Source organism: Ailuropoda melanoleuca, chromosome 9, assembly GCF_002007445.2.
Source record: "Ailuropoda melanoleuca isolate Jingjing chromosome 9, ASM200744v2, whole genome shotgun sequence".
NCBI lineage: Eukaryota > Metazoa > Chordata > Mammalia > Carnivora > Ursidae > Ailuropoda > Ailuropoda melanoleuca.
The window spans coordinates 85,179,968-85,195,075 of NC_048226.1; the positions used below are offsets into that span (position 1 = coordinate 85,179,968).

The window sequence follows — 15,108 nt, forward strand, 5'->3', positions numbered from 1 at the left end:
AAGTATCGTGATGCTAGAAGACAATGATCAAAACAGCAAAGTACCCAAAACTGCTTCAGAAAAAACGTCGCTTGGAGATATTGGGTCTCGAAAAGAGAAGACATTGTGTGAGGAATGGCAGGGGAGAGGGGCAGCCATAAATGTCCCCCATGTCTGGGAAGCGCTCAAGCATAGGCTGGGCAGTGACTCTTTGGGGACTGTAGAGAAAGTTCTCACCTTGAAAGTCTATGGTTTGATCAAAACCATCCCCGAACCTTGGCCCATCTAGGAAGAACCCCATTTGAAGCAGATGATTTGCTTCTGGGGATCTGAGGTGAGGTAAGAGCTCTTCCAGCAAGGCTGAGGCTCCCTACAAAGGCGGCCAGGAAGTGTTCCTGGGAGCACTGGCAGCACACCATCTGCTGGAGCTCAAGACCAAGCAGGATCTCCCTGAGGCAGGCACCCCTTCTCCGGACTCCCACACAGCATTTAGGATTTCCACCTCATCTCCCTTAATAGACCCTGGTGTTCTTCAGGGGAGGAGACTTGTTGCATCTCTCACTGATTTAGGCGGTGTCTAGCATTCTACCTGACACATGCTAAGGGTTCAGTACATGTTGGCTGAACAACGGCAAAGATACAAGTTTTCCAAAATGTTTTAAAAATATGTGTTCAGGGGCACATGAGTGGTTCCAGTCAGTTAAGTGCCTGCCTTCAGCCAGGTCATGATCCCAGGGTCCTGGGATTGAGCCCCGTATTGGGCTCCCTACGCAGCAGGGAAATCTGCCTCTCCCTCTCCATCTGCCTCTCCCCCAGCTCATGCTCCCTCTCTCTCAAATAAATAAAATCTTTTTAAAAATTTAAAAAATAAAAATATGAGTTCAATTTTGCAATGGAAAGTACACACACAGACACACACAGACACACACACACACACACCCCTGACCTATTCTGAAATGCTATGAAATGTGGGGCAGGGAAAAGGCCCCCTCATGGGCTCTTCATTTGCAGACCATATATGGGAACACATCACCGTAGCTGGATTCTGGACACTAAGTAGTCGGTGAATGTCAGCTGAACATTAAGATTTTTGTTTTTAAAGATTTTTATTTATTTCTTTGACGGAGACAGCCAGCGAGAGAGGGAACACAAGCAGGGGGAGTGGGAGAGGAAGAAGCAGGCTCCTAGCAGAGGAGCCTGATGTGGGGCTCGATCCCAGAATGCTGGGATCATGCCCTGAGCCGAAGGCAGATGCTTAGCGACTGCGCCACCCAGGCGCCCCTGGACATTAAGATTTTTTAAAGCCATCATGTGCACATTGAGAAAGGTAGGGCGTTAGGAGAGACTGTGTCTGCCAGAGTTTGTCCCATTCTGCCAGGAACAGCCTTTTGATGTGCCTCCCAAGATTCTTCCCAAAGATCTCTTCTGATCTGCAGTCTCAAGGGGCACTCTGAAATAGCTATTATTTATGTTTCAATTATTGTACATTTTAAGCTATTTGTGTAGTCTTAAAAATATGACCATCTGTCTCTCATCTGTGGCAGGGACCAAGTGGCAGCAACCAAGAGAATGGTGTCTCCCAAGAGAAAATGACTTTCTTACCCAGTTGGAAGAAAATACCGGCACCCTGGGACAGCCTTACAAGCTGCAATTCACACCCAGTTTCTAAGTTTTAACTGATACTGTGTGAGAAGCCCAAGAACATGCTTTGTTCCCCGGTTACAGAATTCAAACACACATTCCCATGGTTGGAAGCAAAGCCAAAAATTTCAGCAAGACTCTACATTTCCTATTATCTGGGAATATGAGCAAGTGAACCACTGAAAGGCCCATAAAGCATGAGTGGGGCAGGAGAGAATAAAGCCTTGGATTTGAGGGGACAGAGCAGAGTCAGAAAGCCCAGCTCGGCTCTCTACCACCTGGATGACCTTGGCAAGTTACCTACACCCTCCATGCCTTGGATTCCTCAAATGCAAACTGGGCATAGTCATATGCCTACCTCATTGTGCTGTTGCTAAGGATGAAATGAGTTATGTGAAGACTGTATGGAAAAGCACCTGGAACAGAATATATAGGACGAGCAACTGTTACCATTAGTTCAATCAGGGCAGGACTTTTTTTTTTTTTTAAAGATTTTAATTTATTTATTTGACAGAGACAGCCAGCGAGAGAGGGAACACAAGCAGGGGGAGAGGGAGAGGAAGAAGCAGGCTCATAGCGGAGGAGCCTGATGTGGGGCTCGATCCCATAACGCCGGGATCACGCCCTGGGCCGAAGGCAGACGCTTAACGCTTAACCGCTGTGCCACCCAGGCGCCCCAGGGCAGGACTTTTTGATTGTTCCCTGCTGTATGTGTAAAACTTAGAACAATTCCAGGCACATGGCAAACACCCAATAAATATTTGTGAAATGAATGATTGAATGAATAGCCAGAATACAAGAAGGGCTCTTTTCCAAGAAGATTGTGATTGATGACTGCTATGAGATACTGAGACTTCTCACCCATCCCGGTCTTCCGTCCCCATGAAACAGTAGCTAACGCTAGAACCAACGAACTTGGGTTTAGATCCACGAAATGTTCATTTCCAGATTAATTCAATCCTGGCAAAAAGTGATCTGGAAAGGGAACTGGGATGAAATGTTCTCTGGGATCAGCCTAATGTCCATTTCCTGTTTCTTCCTTTAAATCTATCTTTAGCAACTAGTGTTTTCAGCAGTGACTTGGTTGTTTAGGGGGTCAGAGTTACCTTGTTTTTGGTCTGGGAGTAGAAGGTGACCATTTTGTCAAAAAAGTGAGTCATTATGACTTCACACTCATGGCCAGCATGGATCCAGGCTACTCACATTTAAAGAATTGTATGTAAATGGGTCCCTCACTCAGATAAAAAGAAAGGGTGAGGGGCGCCTGGGTGGCACAGCGGTTAAGCATCTGCCTTCGGCTCAGGGCGTGATCCCGGCGTTATGGGATCGCCCCACATCAGGCTCCTCCACTATGAGCCTGCTTCTTCCTCTCCCACTCCCCCTGCTTGTGTTCCCTCTCTTGCTGGCTGTCTTCTATCTCTGTCAAATAAATAAAATCTTAAAAAAAAAAAAAAAAAGAAAGGGTGAAATGTTTTTAAATTACTTCAACTGTCCAGAGTGGCTTACAAGGTGGATTCCACCAGGCTCAGCGTGGCTGTGGGATGAGCCCACTCGCGGGTCAAATTCTTTGTTTGAGACTTGGGTGAACTTGGCAGTAAGAAATCCCCTCATTCCCTCAGGAGGCCAGGCAAAATGTGTCTCTACCAAGAACTGAGGTACCAGGCTGCACACAGTTTCTGAGTCCTCAGCTGTGCCCCTCTGCCTGCCTGGTGTTGAGAAAAACAAAAACAAAAAACCTGTCTCATCAAGGACGCTCATGCACTAATTTGATTCTGGATAGGTGTTAGAGAATGTTGCATAAAATGTTCCATACAAAAACATTATTATTAATATCCTTAATTAAAACAAAAACAGTTGCAGCACACAGATTCCGCCAAATTAGTAAAATTACATATTAGGTAACTGGGTTGCTAAGCAATATTGCATTCTCATTTTGCTTAATTGCTGTAATTAGCATCTCCCAGCAGATGCCACAAAGCAAGCCATCAAAAAAAAAAAAAAAAAGAAAGAAAGAAAGAAAGAAAAGAAAAGGAAAAAAGAAAAAGAAAGAAAGAAAGAAAGAAAGGAAAACAACTGGTCGGATCCCTTAAGTGGTTCAGGTGTCTTGAATACTTTCGCCCCCTGGCCAGCCTCATGGGGCCCAGCAGTCAACAGGTTGTCTAGGTAAGTGAGGGGAAAGTCACTAACAAGCCCACTTTACCAGGAAAAGTGGCCGCACTCCAGCTTGTCAACTACAGGTAGAAAGGAAATTACAGTGAGAGAGAATATGAGCTCTTCAGGTCACCCACGGATTTAATTTACCCACACACCCACACACTTTCCATGTCTAGAGATGAACAAGGCTTACCGTCTGATGGATAATCTCACATCATGACAGTCCAACGTATTGGAAAGTTTTCCTTTTAAGTTAATAGTCTTTTTATCATTTAGTGATCTTAGAACTTTTTTAAAAAAATTTTATTTATTTATATGACAGAGAGAGAGAGCATAAGCAGGGGGAGCAGAAGGCAGAGGGAGAGGGAGAAGCAGGCTCCCCGCTGAGCAAGGAGCTGGATGCGGGACTCGATCCCAGGACCCTGGGATCATGACCTGAGCCGAAGGCAGATGCTTAACTAACGGAGCCATGCAGGTGTCCTGCGATCTTAAACTTTAATTTTTAAATATATTCTTTGAGTTTTCTGTTTATCTCTTCCATATTCCCTTATCCCATCCATGTTTTAATTAGTTCAACATATATCAGCATGAGTATAGAATATGTATTATAAAAAGATCTCCAAGAACTTCTCCACGGAAGGTAATGACCACACCTGCACTCTTTTACTGGAAAATGAAACCACGAGTGAATAACCTGAACAATTAACCTTTAAACACTTGGCTTTTAGCTCTCACATTTTGCACTTTTAAAACCCCCTACCGTCAGCACTTGGTACAATGCTGGCCCCACACAGGAGACTGTCAACATTTCTTAAATTGCACTGCACACCCTTGCTCCGAGGAAGAAGCCCGCAGTGTCCTTACCAGTATCATTCAGAGCCAGCTTTCCGCAGGGAGCTGAGAGGCTCCAATCTCCCCGCTTCCCTCCCCTTACAAACAAAGCCACACATTCTTCCTTAGCCCAGTCCTTGTATCTCAACGACTTTGATTTAGGACACTACCAGTCCCTGATAAATGCGGTATTACATGCGGGATCAAATTTGTCTGATGACTTATTAGTTATTCATACATTAATTTCAATCATTTGCCCAATCTTAACAATTGCTAGCATTTATTAATCACTTATTAGGTCTCAGTCCTATGCTGAACATTTACATGTAGTGTCTCCATCGGTCTTATCGGTAACTGTATGAAGCAGGAGAAACTATTGCCTTTCATAGAGATGAGGAGACTCGGATTCAGGGAATTGGTATTTTGCCCAAGATCACACTGCAAGGCGAGGTCTCAGGATCCAACTCCTGGTTTGTCTGCTTCCAAAGTCCGTGGACCCTCTCTGGTGTTAGCTGAGGGGTTCCAGTCTCCCCACTCACCTCTCCACCCCTCTCCCCTGCTCATCTCCCACCCGACTCTGAGGAGCTGCTGGATTAAGAGGAAGGAGGGCGGGAGGCCAGCGGTTAGTGTGACCACGGGGCACACAGGATGGACGGATGTGAAAGGCAGACCGCACTCCTTGGGGATGGAGTGTGGATCCACGGGCCTGGAGATCCACTCCCGCTACCCTTGGCACACGCTCACATTCCCTAACCGTGAAGAGAAGCCTCCCAGGCTTAGCATGAAAACCACAAGCTGACTGTCATTTAGTGTCCGACACACACAACTGGCCAAACTTCCCCAGTGAAAAGCATTCCTAAAATTTCCGAGGCTGGCCTGCGGCCGCAGGTACATTAAACACTTAGAAACAGGTCAGTTCCTCAGGCACCAGAGATGACCCGACACGTTTAATCGAAATGCCAGCGTCTTTGGCTCCTCTGTGGACTCAAAAGCGTGAAGGGCACATTCATCAGTTCCTGGTCTCCAGAGACCCAACCCTTCTCCCGGGCCCACGGGTGGGAGAACCACGTTCAGAGCAGCATCCCTCCCTTTGCAAGCTCTGTGCTTCCCAGTCTTTCGCCGACCACTGGGACCGGGTGTGCTGAATTTCTAGGTTAAACCTCCTCTAGAATTTCAGAAATACCGCGACCTTAATCCTCACTCTCCGTAGGCCTATCTCACTCGCCAATTATGACAATGGTGACAAAAAACAACACACTTCCTCCATGTGGGCAAGAGTACCTTTTTCTTTCTTTCTTTCTTTCTTTTTAATGTTCAGCAACATCAAATAAGCTTTGGCTAAGCAAAAAGATGTTTTCCCAAGGACTCACTAAAGCTGAGGGATGAGAATAGCTAAAATTACGTGTTTGAAAACTCCCCGAGTGCACTGCTATAAATTGGGCCACTGATGCACACAGACGCCATCCATGTTTGTCCGGGGGAGAGGCGACGGCTCGGAAACTTCTCCGCATGGGGCTGGACCCCAGGAACATGTTGCAAACATTGCTGGTGCCACTGCTACGAAACACAATCAAGTTTTCATCTTCCAGAAAAATATAAAATTAGATGTGCCTGGGACTACCAAAAAAAAAAAAAAAAAAACCAAACCTAAACAAATCAACTATGAACTGTCTGAGGAAGTAACTCGATTTTCGAAGAACCCTGTTTCCTACTGGCTCTGGCCCTGCCAGTTCTTGTGCAAGAGAAAAGACTGTGTCTGACATTCTGCGAGATGCTGCCCAGCCCTGCTAAGGTGAAGGGAAGGGGACTGGCCGCTGCCCAGACCTGCTGTGTGCCAGTCGTGATGCTAAATAAGGCTGTCCTTCTGTCATGGCTACACACTGAATCCTGCCTCATGGTCACCCCGTCGGTTCACAGGTTGAGGGCCTAACCCTGGATGTGTCTATATTTAGAGAGAGGGCCAGTGAGGTGGTCCTGAAGGTTAAATGAGGTCATAAGGGCGTGGCCCAGCTCCAGGGCTCTCCCTCCCTACACACATACACAAAGAAGTCATATAAGCAACCACACAGCAAGATGGCAGCCACCTACAACCCAAGAAGAGGGCTCTCACCAGAAACCAACACCCTTGGCAATATGGTCTTAGACTCATTAGCCTCCAAAAATTTGAGAGAAGAATTATCTGTTGGTTCAGCTACTCTGAACGGACTGACACAGTTGTCATTCTGTCATTTTCATCCTCACTCTGCAGTGGACATTCTGATCCTACTTTCCAGGTGAGGAAAGACGATCCGAGAGGTGACATGATTTGCTCAAGGTCACACAACCTGCAAACTATGGGGCTTGACTGGGCAAACCTGGAATGTGAACCCTGGGCTGTCAAATCCAATACTGTGATCTTTCCTCTCCACCAGCAAATAAAGCTGTTGTTTTTATTTTTTAAGGAGATGGTTTTTCAGGCTTTCTGCTTATTTATTTTTATTTTTTGCTGACAAGATGGGCTTTAAAAGATTTCTCCCAAGGTGCTCTAGTGATAACCTGTGCATTTCAGTTGCTCCCAAGTTTCCAGTGTGATGAAGTTGTTTTTCAAATGTGGCCAATGACTATTAAACCCCAAAATACAGAAAAGGTTAAAAAAGAAGAGTGATAATAACGAAATTTATTTAGCACTTACCACACCAAGCACTCCCCTACGCACTTTACGTTATCTAATGTAACCTTATAACCACCTTATCAGGTAGGTACAAATGTTATGCCCATTACAGACGAGGGACACGAGGCAGTAAGAGATTACAAAATTTGGCCCAGTTTCCAAAGCTGGTAAGTAGCTGGGATTTGGAGCCATACTGTAAGCTTCCAGAATCTCTGCCCCAGAGCATCCATGCAATGGAACGCCATGCAGGCAGTAAAATAAAGCTAAGATAGAGTAGAAAGTATCAGCGGAAAATTCCCGTAAGATCATGTTAAGCGAAAAAGCAGGGCAACCAAACAGCACATTTTAGGAGCTTCTGATGACTCCGTGAGCACCAGATCCAGGACAGCCTTTGAACGACTTCATCGGTGGTTGTCACAACATGAGGCAAAACAGTGCTTCTGAAGGACCACGGGGAAGCACGACCCAAGTCCTTGCTGTGACATGTCCCTCTGACCGTGAACCCTGGGATTGTGAGAGGCCGCAGAGCAGAGTCTCTCAAACCAGAGGTTCTCGAACTGTAGCCTGGTTCAGAAACACCTGGAGGGCTTGTAAACCCAGAGAGGCTGGGGCCCACCTCCAGTGCCTGATTCCACCGGTCTACGGGGTGGAGCATCAGCACGCCTAACCGTTCCCAGGTAGTGCTCGTGCCCATTTTGAGAACCCCTGGTCACAGCCATGGGTAGAAAGTCTAGGTCTCTGATGGCACCCACGGCCCTGTCCTCACTCCGTGGTGTGATCTGGGTGGCTACCTATTGTATGATTAAGTTGTCAGGAGAGCGAAGGAAAGATCTATATGCTCTACTCAACAAATTCAGAGTCACTAAAACTCCAGGGAGTAAGAACATGTTCTTTCAGGAGGCTGCAGAGAACAGTGGTGAAAAAAGGTACATTCCGCTCGGAACATCTGGGTGGCTCAGTGGGTTAAGCGTCTGCCTTCAGCTCATGTCATGATCCCAGGGTCCTGGGATCAAGCCCCATGTCAGGCTCCCTGTTCATCGGGGAGCCTGTTTCTCCCTCTGCCCCTCCCCCTGCTCCTTCTCTCTCTCTTTCTCTCTCTCTGTGTCAAACGAATAAATAACATCTTTAAAAAAAAAATAGGTGCGCTCAGAATCTCAGGTCTATCTCTTACTAGCTTATGACTTATCCTCTTACTTCCTCAGTTTACTTATCTGTGAAACAGGAATAAAACCTATACCTTACAGGGTTGTGGGGGCTAAATGTGGTCACCCTGAGGACGACATCTGCCCGATGCTTGTGGAGAACACAACTCCTGACTCCAGAACCGGGCCTACTGAGCCAGAATCTCCAGGGTAGGGTCCCCAGAACCGGCCTCTTTAGTAAACAGCCAGGTGATTCTTAAATAGGGCATGTTTTGCAAAATAGGATAGAACCCATGTAAAGCAGCCGGCCTGGATCTAGGCTTCCTCCACGAAGGTCAGCCACTGGTTGATTAGCACCTGGGCCTATTTGCAAACAGTACCACCACGGCCTTCTTGATAATGTCACTCAGCATGATTAATTAGTAGACACCTATAATAAAATTTCAGAAGATGTAGCCTCTATAGCCATAAATAAAAATCAGTTCAACTGTACATTTTAGATCTGTGTATATTATTATTTATAAATCACACTTTTTTAAAAAAAGATTTTATTTTAGAGAGCGAGAGAGACCACATAAGTAGGGGGAGGATCGGGGGGAGGGAGAGGGAAATCATCTCCAGCAAACTCTGTGCTGAGCTTGGAGCCAAACAAGGGGCTCAGTGCTGGGCTCAACGTGGGACTGGATGTAGGGCTTCATCCCACGACCCTGAGATCATGACCTGCGCCGAAACCAAAGTTGGATGCTTAACCCTCTGAGCCACCCAGGCGCCCCTATAAATCATACTTTAACAAAAGGTTTTAAAAAGAAGTTTTACAAAGTCATGAGTCCCCTTCTTTAGAAAAATGCACTCAAAGACAAATCCTGCTACTTGATCGGCTATGTGCCTAAGTGCTCACATAGGCAGGACACTGCTGTATGTGACCATACGGAACACAGAGCACGGAAACGAGTCACTTGATGAACTTAAACACGTGGCCGGGGAAGCAGCCAGTGGAAGCCTGGGGTAACTTGAGTAATGGAAGGATCCAGAGTTTCCCTCTGACTTCTACCACCTCTGTCAGTGCATTCTCTGCCAGAAGCGAGCAGCTCAGCCCAGCCTGCCATCTCAAACAGCCAGCTTTGTCTGCCAGGATAGAATGGCCTCTGTCTTCAACTGCAGGGAAGGAACCCAGCTCCATAGCCTGGAGCCACACAAGGACTGTGTCTCCCCTGTCTAATTACGGGATTCTGGAGAAGGGAGGGGTCGTTTCCCTTGTTTTCTCTTCGCTTTCCCAAAATCTCTGTCTTAGGCACATCTACAGGGCAGTGGACGGAAGATGACCACGCTGCACAAGCCAAAGGGTCAGTTAGAAAACTCTTTCCCCAAAGTTGATCTGCACTAGGCTTTGGAGTGACAGCAGCATTTCACCGCTGCATCCTACGGATGAGGGCCCCGAAAGAGGGAGGCAGAGTGATTAGCCCGGGGAAGCACTCTTCTGGAGGGAGGAAAACTAAGATGGAAAGTCCAGCTCCCACATTTCCATTCTGGGGCTCAGCAGCTGGCGGCAAGTTAGCTACCAGCTCGAGGGGGACGAAGTAAGAAGGGCTGCTGGAACACCTCGGACGTCCTCCCGGGCTCGCAGCGGGGGATCAGGGGCATGAATGAGCCTCAGTTTACCACTGCTCATAGGGCTCATACACACATCCACCACCTTCTTATTCTGCAGCCCAGTGGTAAGGCTGGGCGATGTGGGGGAGAGGCAGTAAACTGGGAGGTCAAGTACCGCCACTGCATCTCCTTTAGGTTTAGACGGTCGGCACCGATTTCTTATCATGCACCTTGTTCTAAACAAGCTCGGTTCGCACTGAAAGGGTTTCCGCTTTCATTTCCATAGCAGATGAAGGCTCGTGGTTTCTGGCTGCTCACGTGCTCTGCTCACAGCCCAGAGCAGCTGGACAGAGCGCCCCTGAGCCTGTCACAGTTACTTTTGGTGCCCTACCCAAACCTACTCAGATGCCATTTGCTGCTCCTGGGCACCCCTCCCCCGGAGCCACTGACGACCTGCTGTGTAGACGGCCTGAAGAGCCTGCAAGAGGACCTCCCATCCAGGCAGCCTGAGCTTTGGACAAACTGCTATTGGAGCAGATCAGTCCAGTCACTTGCCCGAATCAGGACCAATTTGGAGCTAGTCCTTTATGCTCGAGGGTGGTACTGTCCAATAGAACTTTCTGTGATGATGTGTATGTTCTAGACCTGTGTTGTCCAACTTGGTAGCCACTAATCAGAACTACCGAGTACCTGAAATGTGGCTAGTATAGACTGAGGCGCTGAATTTTTAAAGTCCCGAATGCATGCATGCATGAATAAAAAGGTAGCCTCCATGTCCGAATGCTCAGAAACTAGGAGGAGAAAGTTGTGCATGAGGCTTGTAAATTTTGTTCTCAAGTTTCCTGAGAGTTACCTAGAAACTTGACCCTACGTAGACTTTTGTTCCTGAAAATCACTCTAAGAGGCATGATGAGTCCAATTTCTCTTAGTACCTGGAAGACAGTGATTATGGTCTGATCTTTCTTTGGTTCCAGTTATGAGAATGTCTCAGAATTTGCACATCAGTGCCCGCAGGTGAGGGCCGTGGAATGTGATGGAGGTTGGGCTGAATTTGAATGGATCCCAAGACACAGACTGAAGCGCCACATGAACGTATTAGGATGTTTGGATTCTGATTAGAGAGATTTTATTGTAAACGTCAATAGCGCTTTCATAGCTATCCTGCCAAAGATTTTCAGGCTTGGGATACTCAAAAATTAAATTACTGTTTTATTTTATTTATTTTATTAATATCTAAATGATCTAGGTGTGGTCCCTGACCCCTGAAGGCCTCCTCTATTCCCCTTTGGGGCCAATAATTGCCTTCTTCAGGTCACCCTTGCTGTTCTCCATAATCACTACAAGTGGAAGTAAGAGGGCTTTGAAAGGAGTTTCAGCTCCACACACCACCGCCATTTTAATCTCATGTCTCCTCTTGTTCTGCTCCTGGGTCTCATTCTCTTCCCAGCACCTAAGCCTTGGCTATAACCTGTCTGGCACCTCAGTTCCTTCAGAAAGGAGAACCCATCTTGTTTCTATCTCTTTCTCGGGACAGATGCCCCAAAACCTCTGTCCACTACACTCCCTGTCTGTTGGACCAAACTCCTCCAGAGTTTGTCCCACACTGCAGTGACTCATTCCACAGATATTTTAGGGCCCCATATCACCAAGCATGATGCCAGGGAGGCCATAAACACTGCGTTAGCGTGATGACCTTCTAGGTAAAGAGAGAGGGGTAGAGGAGTAATGAAAACTGTGTCTGTTATCATAAAGCGCATACACCAAGAGCTGGCAACAGGAGCCTGGTCTGGGAGCTGTCAACTACTCGGATCAAGACTCAGGTCTGATGCACTTTTGTGCTCAGAATACAGACCTTCACAAAGAGGATAAGCACACGATGCATTAAGATAATATGTCACATGAACAATAAACATGGACTGAAGGTCCTAAGAAACAGACCCTGGCAGCCCCATTTCCACAGGAAGCACCACACAACCGAGGAAGAACTTATTATGGGGTCTCTTGTGCTGAGCAAACTAAAGAGCACAGTCATAGTACACAGATGACAATCTCTGTGCCACAGGTGAAGACCCTTGCTTGACGATTCTATCTGAATTCCAAGATTGTAAACACATGGGCATAGTTCCTCTCGAAGGAACTGGGGTGGAGACCCGGGAAGGTGACGGGGTGTGGACCATCTCCCAGATGTCACCGTTCCTTCATGATGGAGAAGCACTTTGTTCTCAGTGTGTTGCTCCACGCTGGGCCACAAATGCTAATTCATCTACCTGGATGGAAACATGTGGCTACATTCTGGAGGAGCTCTCAGCTCCTGACACAACAGAAAGCAGAAATATAATATGCTGAAATACTTGTAGTTGACCAGAACAGTTTCAAACAGCGAATACATCACACTCAAACACAAGGCCAAGGCTACCTGGTGGCAAGAAGAGGGTATGTGTGAACTGGGCTGAACCAGGCTTCCTTGCTCCGCGGCATGCTGTCGTACATTAAAAGGTCCTTCTCGGTCAGTACGACCAGCACTGGCTTCCACTGCTTCTTGCTCTCCCCAGGCACCTGGAACAGAAAGCAGGACGCTGTCAAGTCACAGCCTGAAGGAGGAGGGCCTGGAAAGGAGAAGCTGGCATTACCCCCCAATCAGAAGACCTAACAATAGGAGCCTTGAGTTCAGGTTGTGAATTCAAAATGAGAAGAAACCATTCATGGTTGCAGGATCCTTGATTCTGGAAAATATGTTTTCTCAAGGGCCTTGGCGTGGATCATCAGCACAGCCAAGAAGCAGCCCAGCTGCCAAACGTCTGTCACTGTTTCTCACCTGCCAGTCAGCATTGAAATCATTATTTCAGAGGGGATACAGATGCTCGGGGGAACACACACTCCCAGATGGTTCTCTGGTAGAGAACATTGTTTTTATCATGAAACAGTAAGGTTTGAAGCTTCTGAAGAAATACTCAAAGGCTCTGAAAATGTACTATGGAGGCAACTGTCCGTCTAGAGAGGGAGGAGACATCATAGTCCTTCATTTAGACTGTCTCTGCGACTCAGGCACCATCTTAAAATTCTCTTAGTTCCACTCGGCACAGAAAATTCCCTAACTCTGGGGGTGAAATGACGTGGCAGGGATGTGAGAGAATTCAAACATCAAGTTGGATGTTTGGAGCAGGTGACCCTCGAGTTCCCTTCCAATCCTGGGAGTCAGGCAGCTCAGGGCTTATCTCATGAGCCACCCCCGCCTCAGCCTGGTGTTGATCACCCCAAAGTCTATATGTGTTCTCCCATCTATGAAAATTCCCTCCTTCCAAGGTGAACTCTGGGCCCCACAATAAATCTTTACGCTCAGTGTGGAAACACTCAGTATGTTCGCCTTGCGACTCAAAGCATGGATCATGTTCCAGGAGCATTAGCATCACGTGGGAGCCTGGTAGGAATGCAGAATCTCAGGCCCGTCCTAGACCTACTGAATCAAAATCTGCATTTTAGCAAGATCTCTGGTGGCTCATTAAAGATTAAGAACCACTGCGTTAGATGAGGTCATAGTCACCTTTGACTCTGGCAATTCAGTGAAGATTCAACCCTTTCATGACAAACCACAATCCAAAATCTATTCAAAATTAAGCTAGGCAGTAAGCTGAATAAATGATAAAGCTAATTTCTTCCATTTCTAGTCTTATCATTACTTTTCCTAAGTGCCACAGTGACATCTGTATTGAAGTGGCTCTAAGACTGAATGATAAAAGCAGAGAAGATGTGCAGGATGGCGGAAGGGGTGAGCCTTGCAGGTTATGTAGTTTTATGCTCTGCCTGAATCGAAGTCCCTGCTCCATTATTTATTGCCCGGGTGACTTTGGGAGAGTTATTATTCTCCGTCCTTCTATTTCCTCACCGATAAGGATAATGTCGCATACAACAGCGGTTAAGAGTATTGTCTCTGGAGCCAGAATGCCTAAACACGAATCATAGCTACTCAATGTACTAGCTGCAGAATTTCAGCCAAGTCAGCTCATCTCTTTGTATGTCAGTTTCTCTACCTGTAAAATAGGGAAATAACAGTACCTATACCAGAGGATTATGGTGAAGGTTGAGTTAAAATGTCTAAAGTGCTCATGACAGGGCAGAGTAAGCACCATTTAGAGCCCGTTAAGTAGCATGCACCTCATAATGCTAGAGTGGAGATTAAATGAGATGGTACCCGGGGCACCTGGCTGGCTCAGTCAGTAGAGCATGTGACTCTTCATCTCAGGGTGGTAAATTTAAGCCCCAAGTTGGAAGAAGAGCCTACTTTAACTAACTAACTAACTAAATGGAGACAGTGTATGTAGTGTGCTTAGCATAATACCTGGCAGATGGTAAGGCCCTCAGTGAACCATAGGGTGGGAAAATTGTAGCAGACTCACTGGTTTCTAACTTGTCAAAAGGAATTCTTTGGAAATGGCAACAATATGACAAAGTATGGACTTTCCTGGGGAATAAGAAATATAAGGAAAACCAAGAATATCTTTGGTGCTAACAATTTCAACTCATTCTTTTCCCATCCATTCCAACGTTCTGCCAGGAAGAGTCCATTACACAATGATCATGCACCCCTTTCAACAATTCCAAATAAAAACTCCCTTTTGGGGTATCTGGGTGGCTCAGTCGGTTAAGTGTCTGCCTTTAGCTCAAGTCATGATCCTGGGGTCCTAAGATCAAGCCCCATGTCAGGCTCCCTGCTCATCGGGAAGTCTGCCTCTCCCTCTCCCTCTGCTTCCACCCCCCCCCCCGCTTATGCTCTCTCTCGTTCCCTCTCTCAAATAAATACAATCTTAAAAAAAAAAAAGCCCTCCCTTTCTAGAACGAAGAAACCACTGTAAAGCTATTTATACTAGAATGTGAATGACTACCTGACTTATTTCCCCCATAATGCACTTGATACATATAAAAGAAAATCCAGTTTTAGCCTATTGCTTTTTCCAACAGAACAAGAGCATCCTTAACAGATCAAAATGAATTGTTACGGAAAGCAATGTACCAGACCCCACAAGGTAACCAAGCTATGGTCTCAAGACATAGTGTTTGGGAGGTTTGGAATAAATTTTTTCCAGCTTCTACATTACACTTAGTAAATTATTTTCCAGTTCATTA

The 15,108-nt window shown here is 46.5% G+C and overlaps 1 protein-coding gene across 1 annotated transcript in view; it reads right to left on the reverse strand.

The window, feature by feature from the left end:
* Positions 1-15,108, reverse strand: part of SNTB1 (syntrophin beta 1) — a 275,358-nt gene that overhangs the window by 17,974 nt on the left and 242,276 nt on the right. Inside the window, exon 7 of the mRNA XM_034668570.1 lies at positions 12,404-12,543. Coding sequence (XP_034524461.1) covers positions 12,404-12,543 — 140 coding nt within the window. The remainder of the gene's footprint in view (positions 1-12,403; positions 12,544-15,108) is intronic.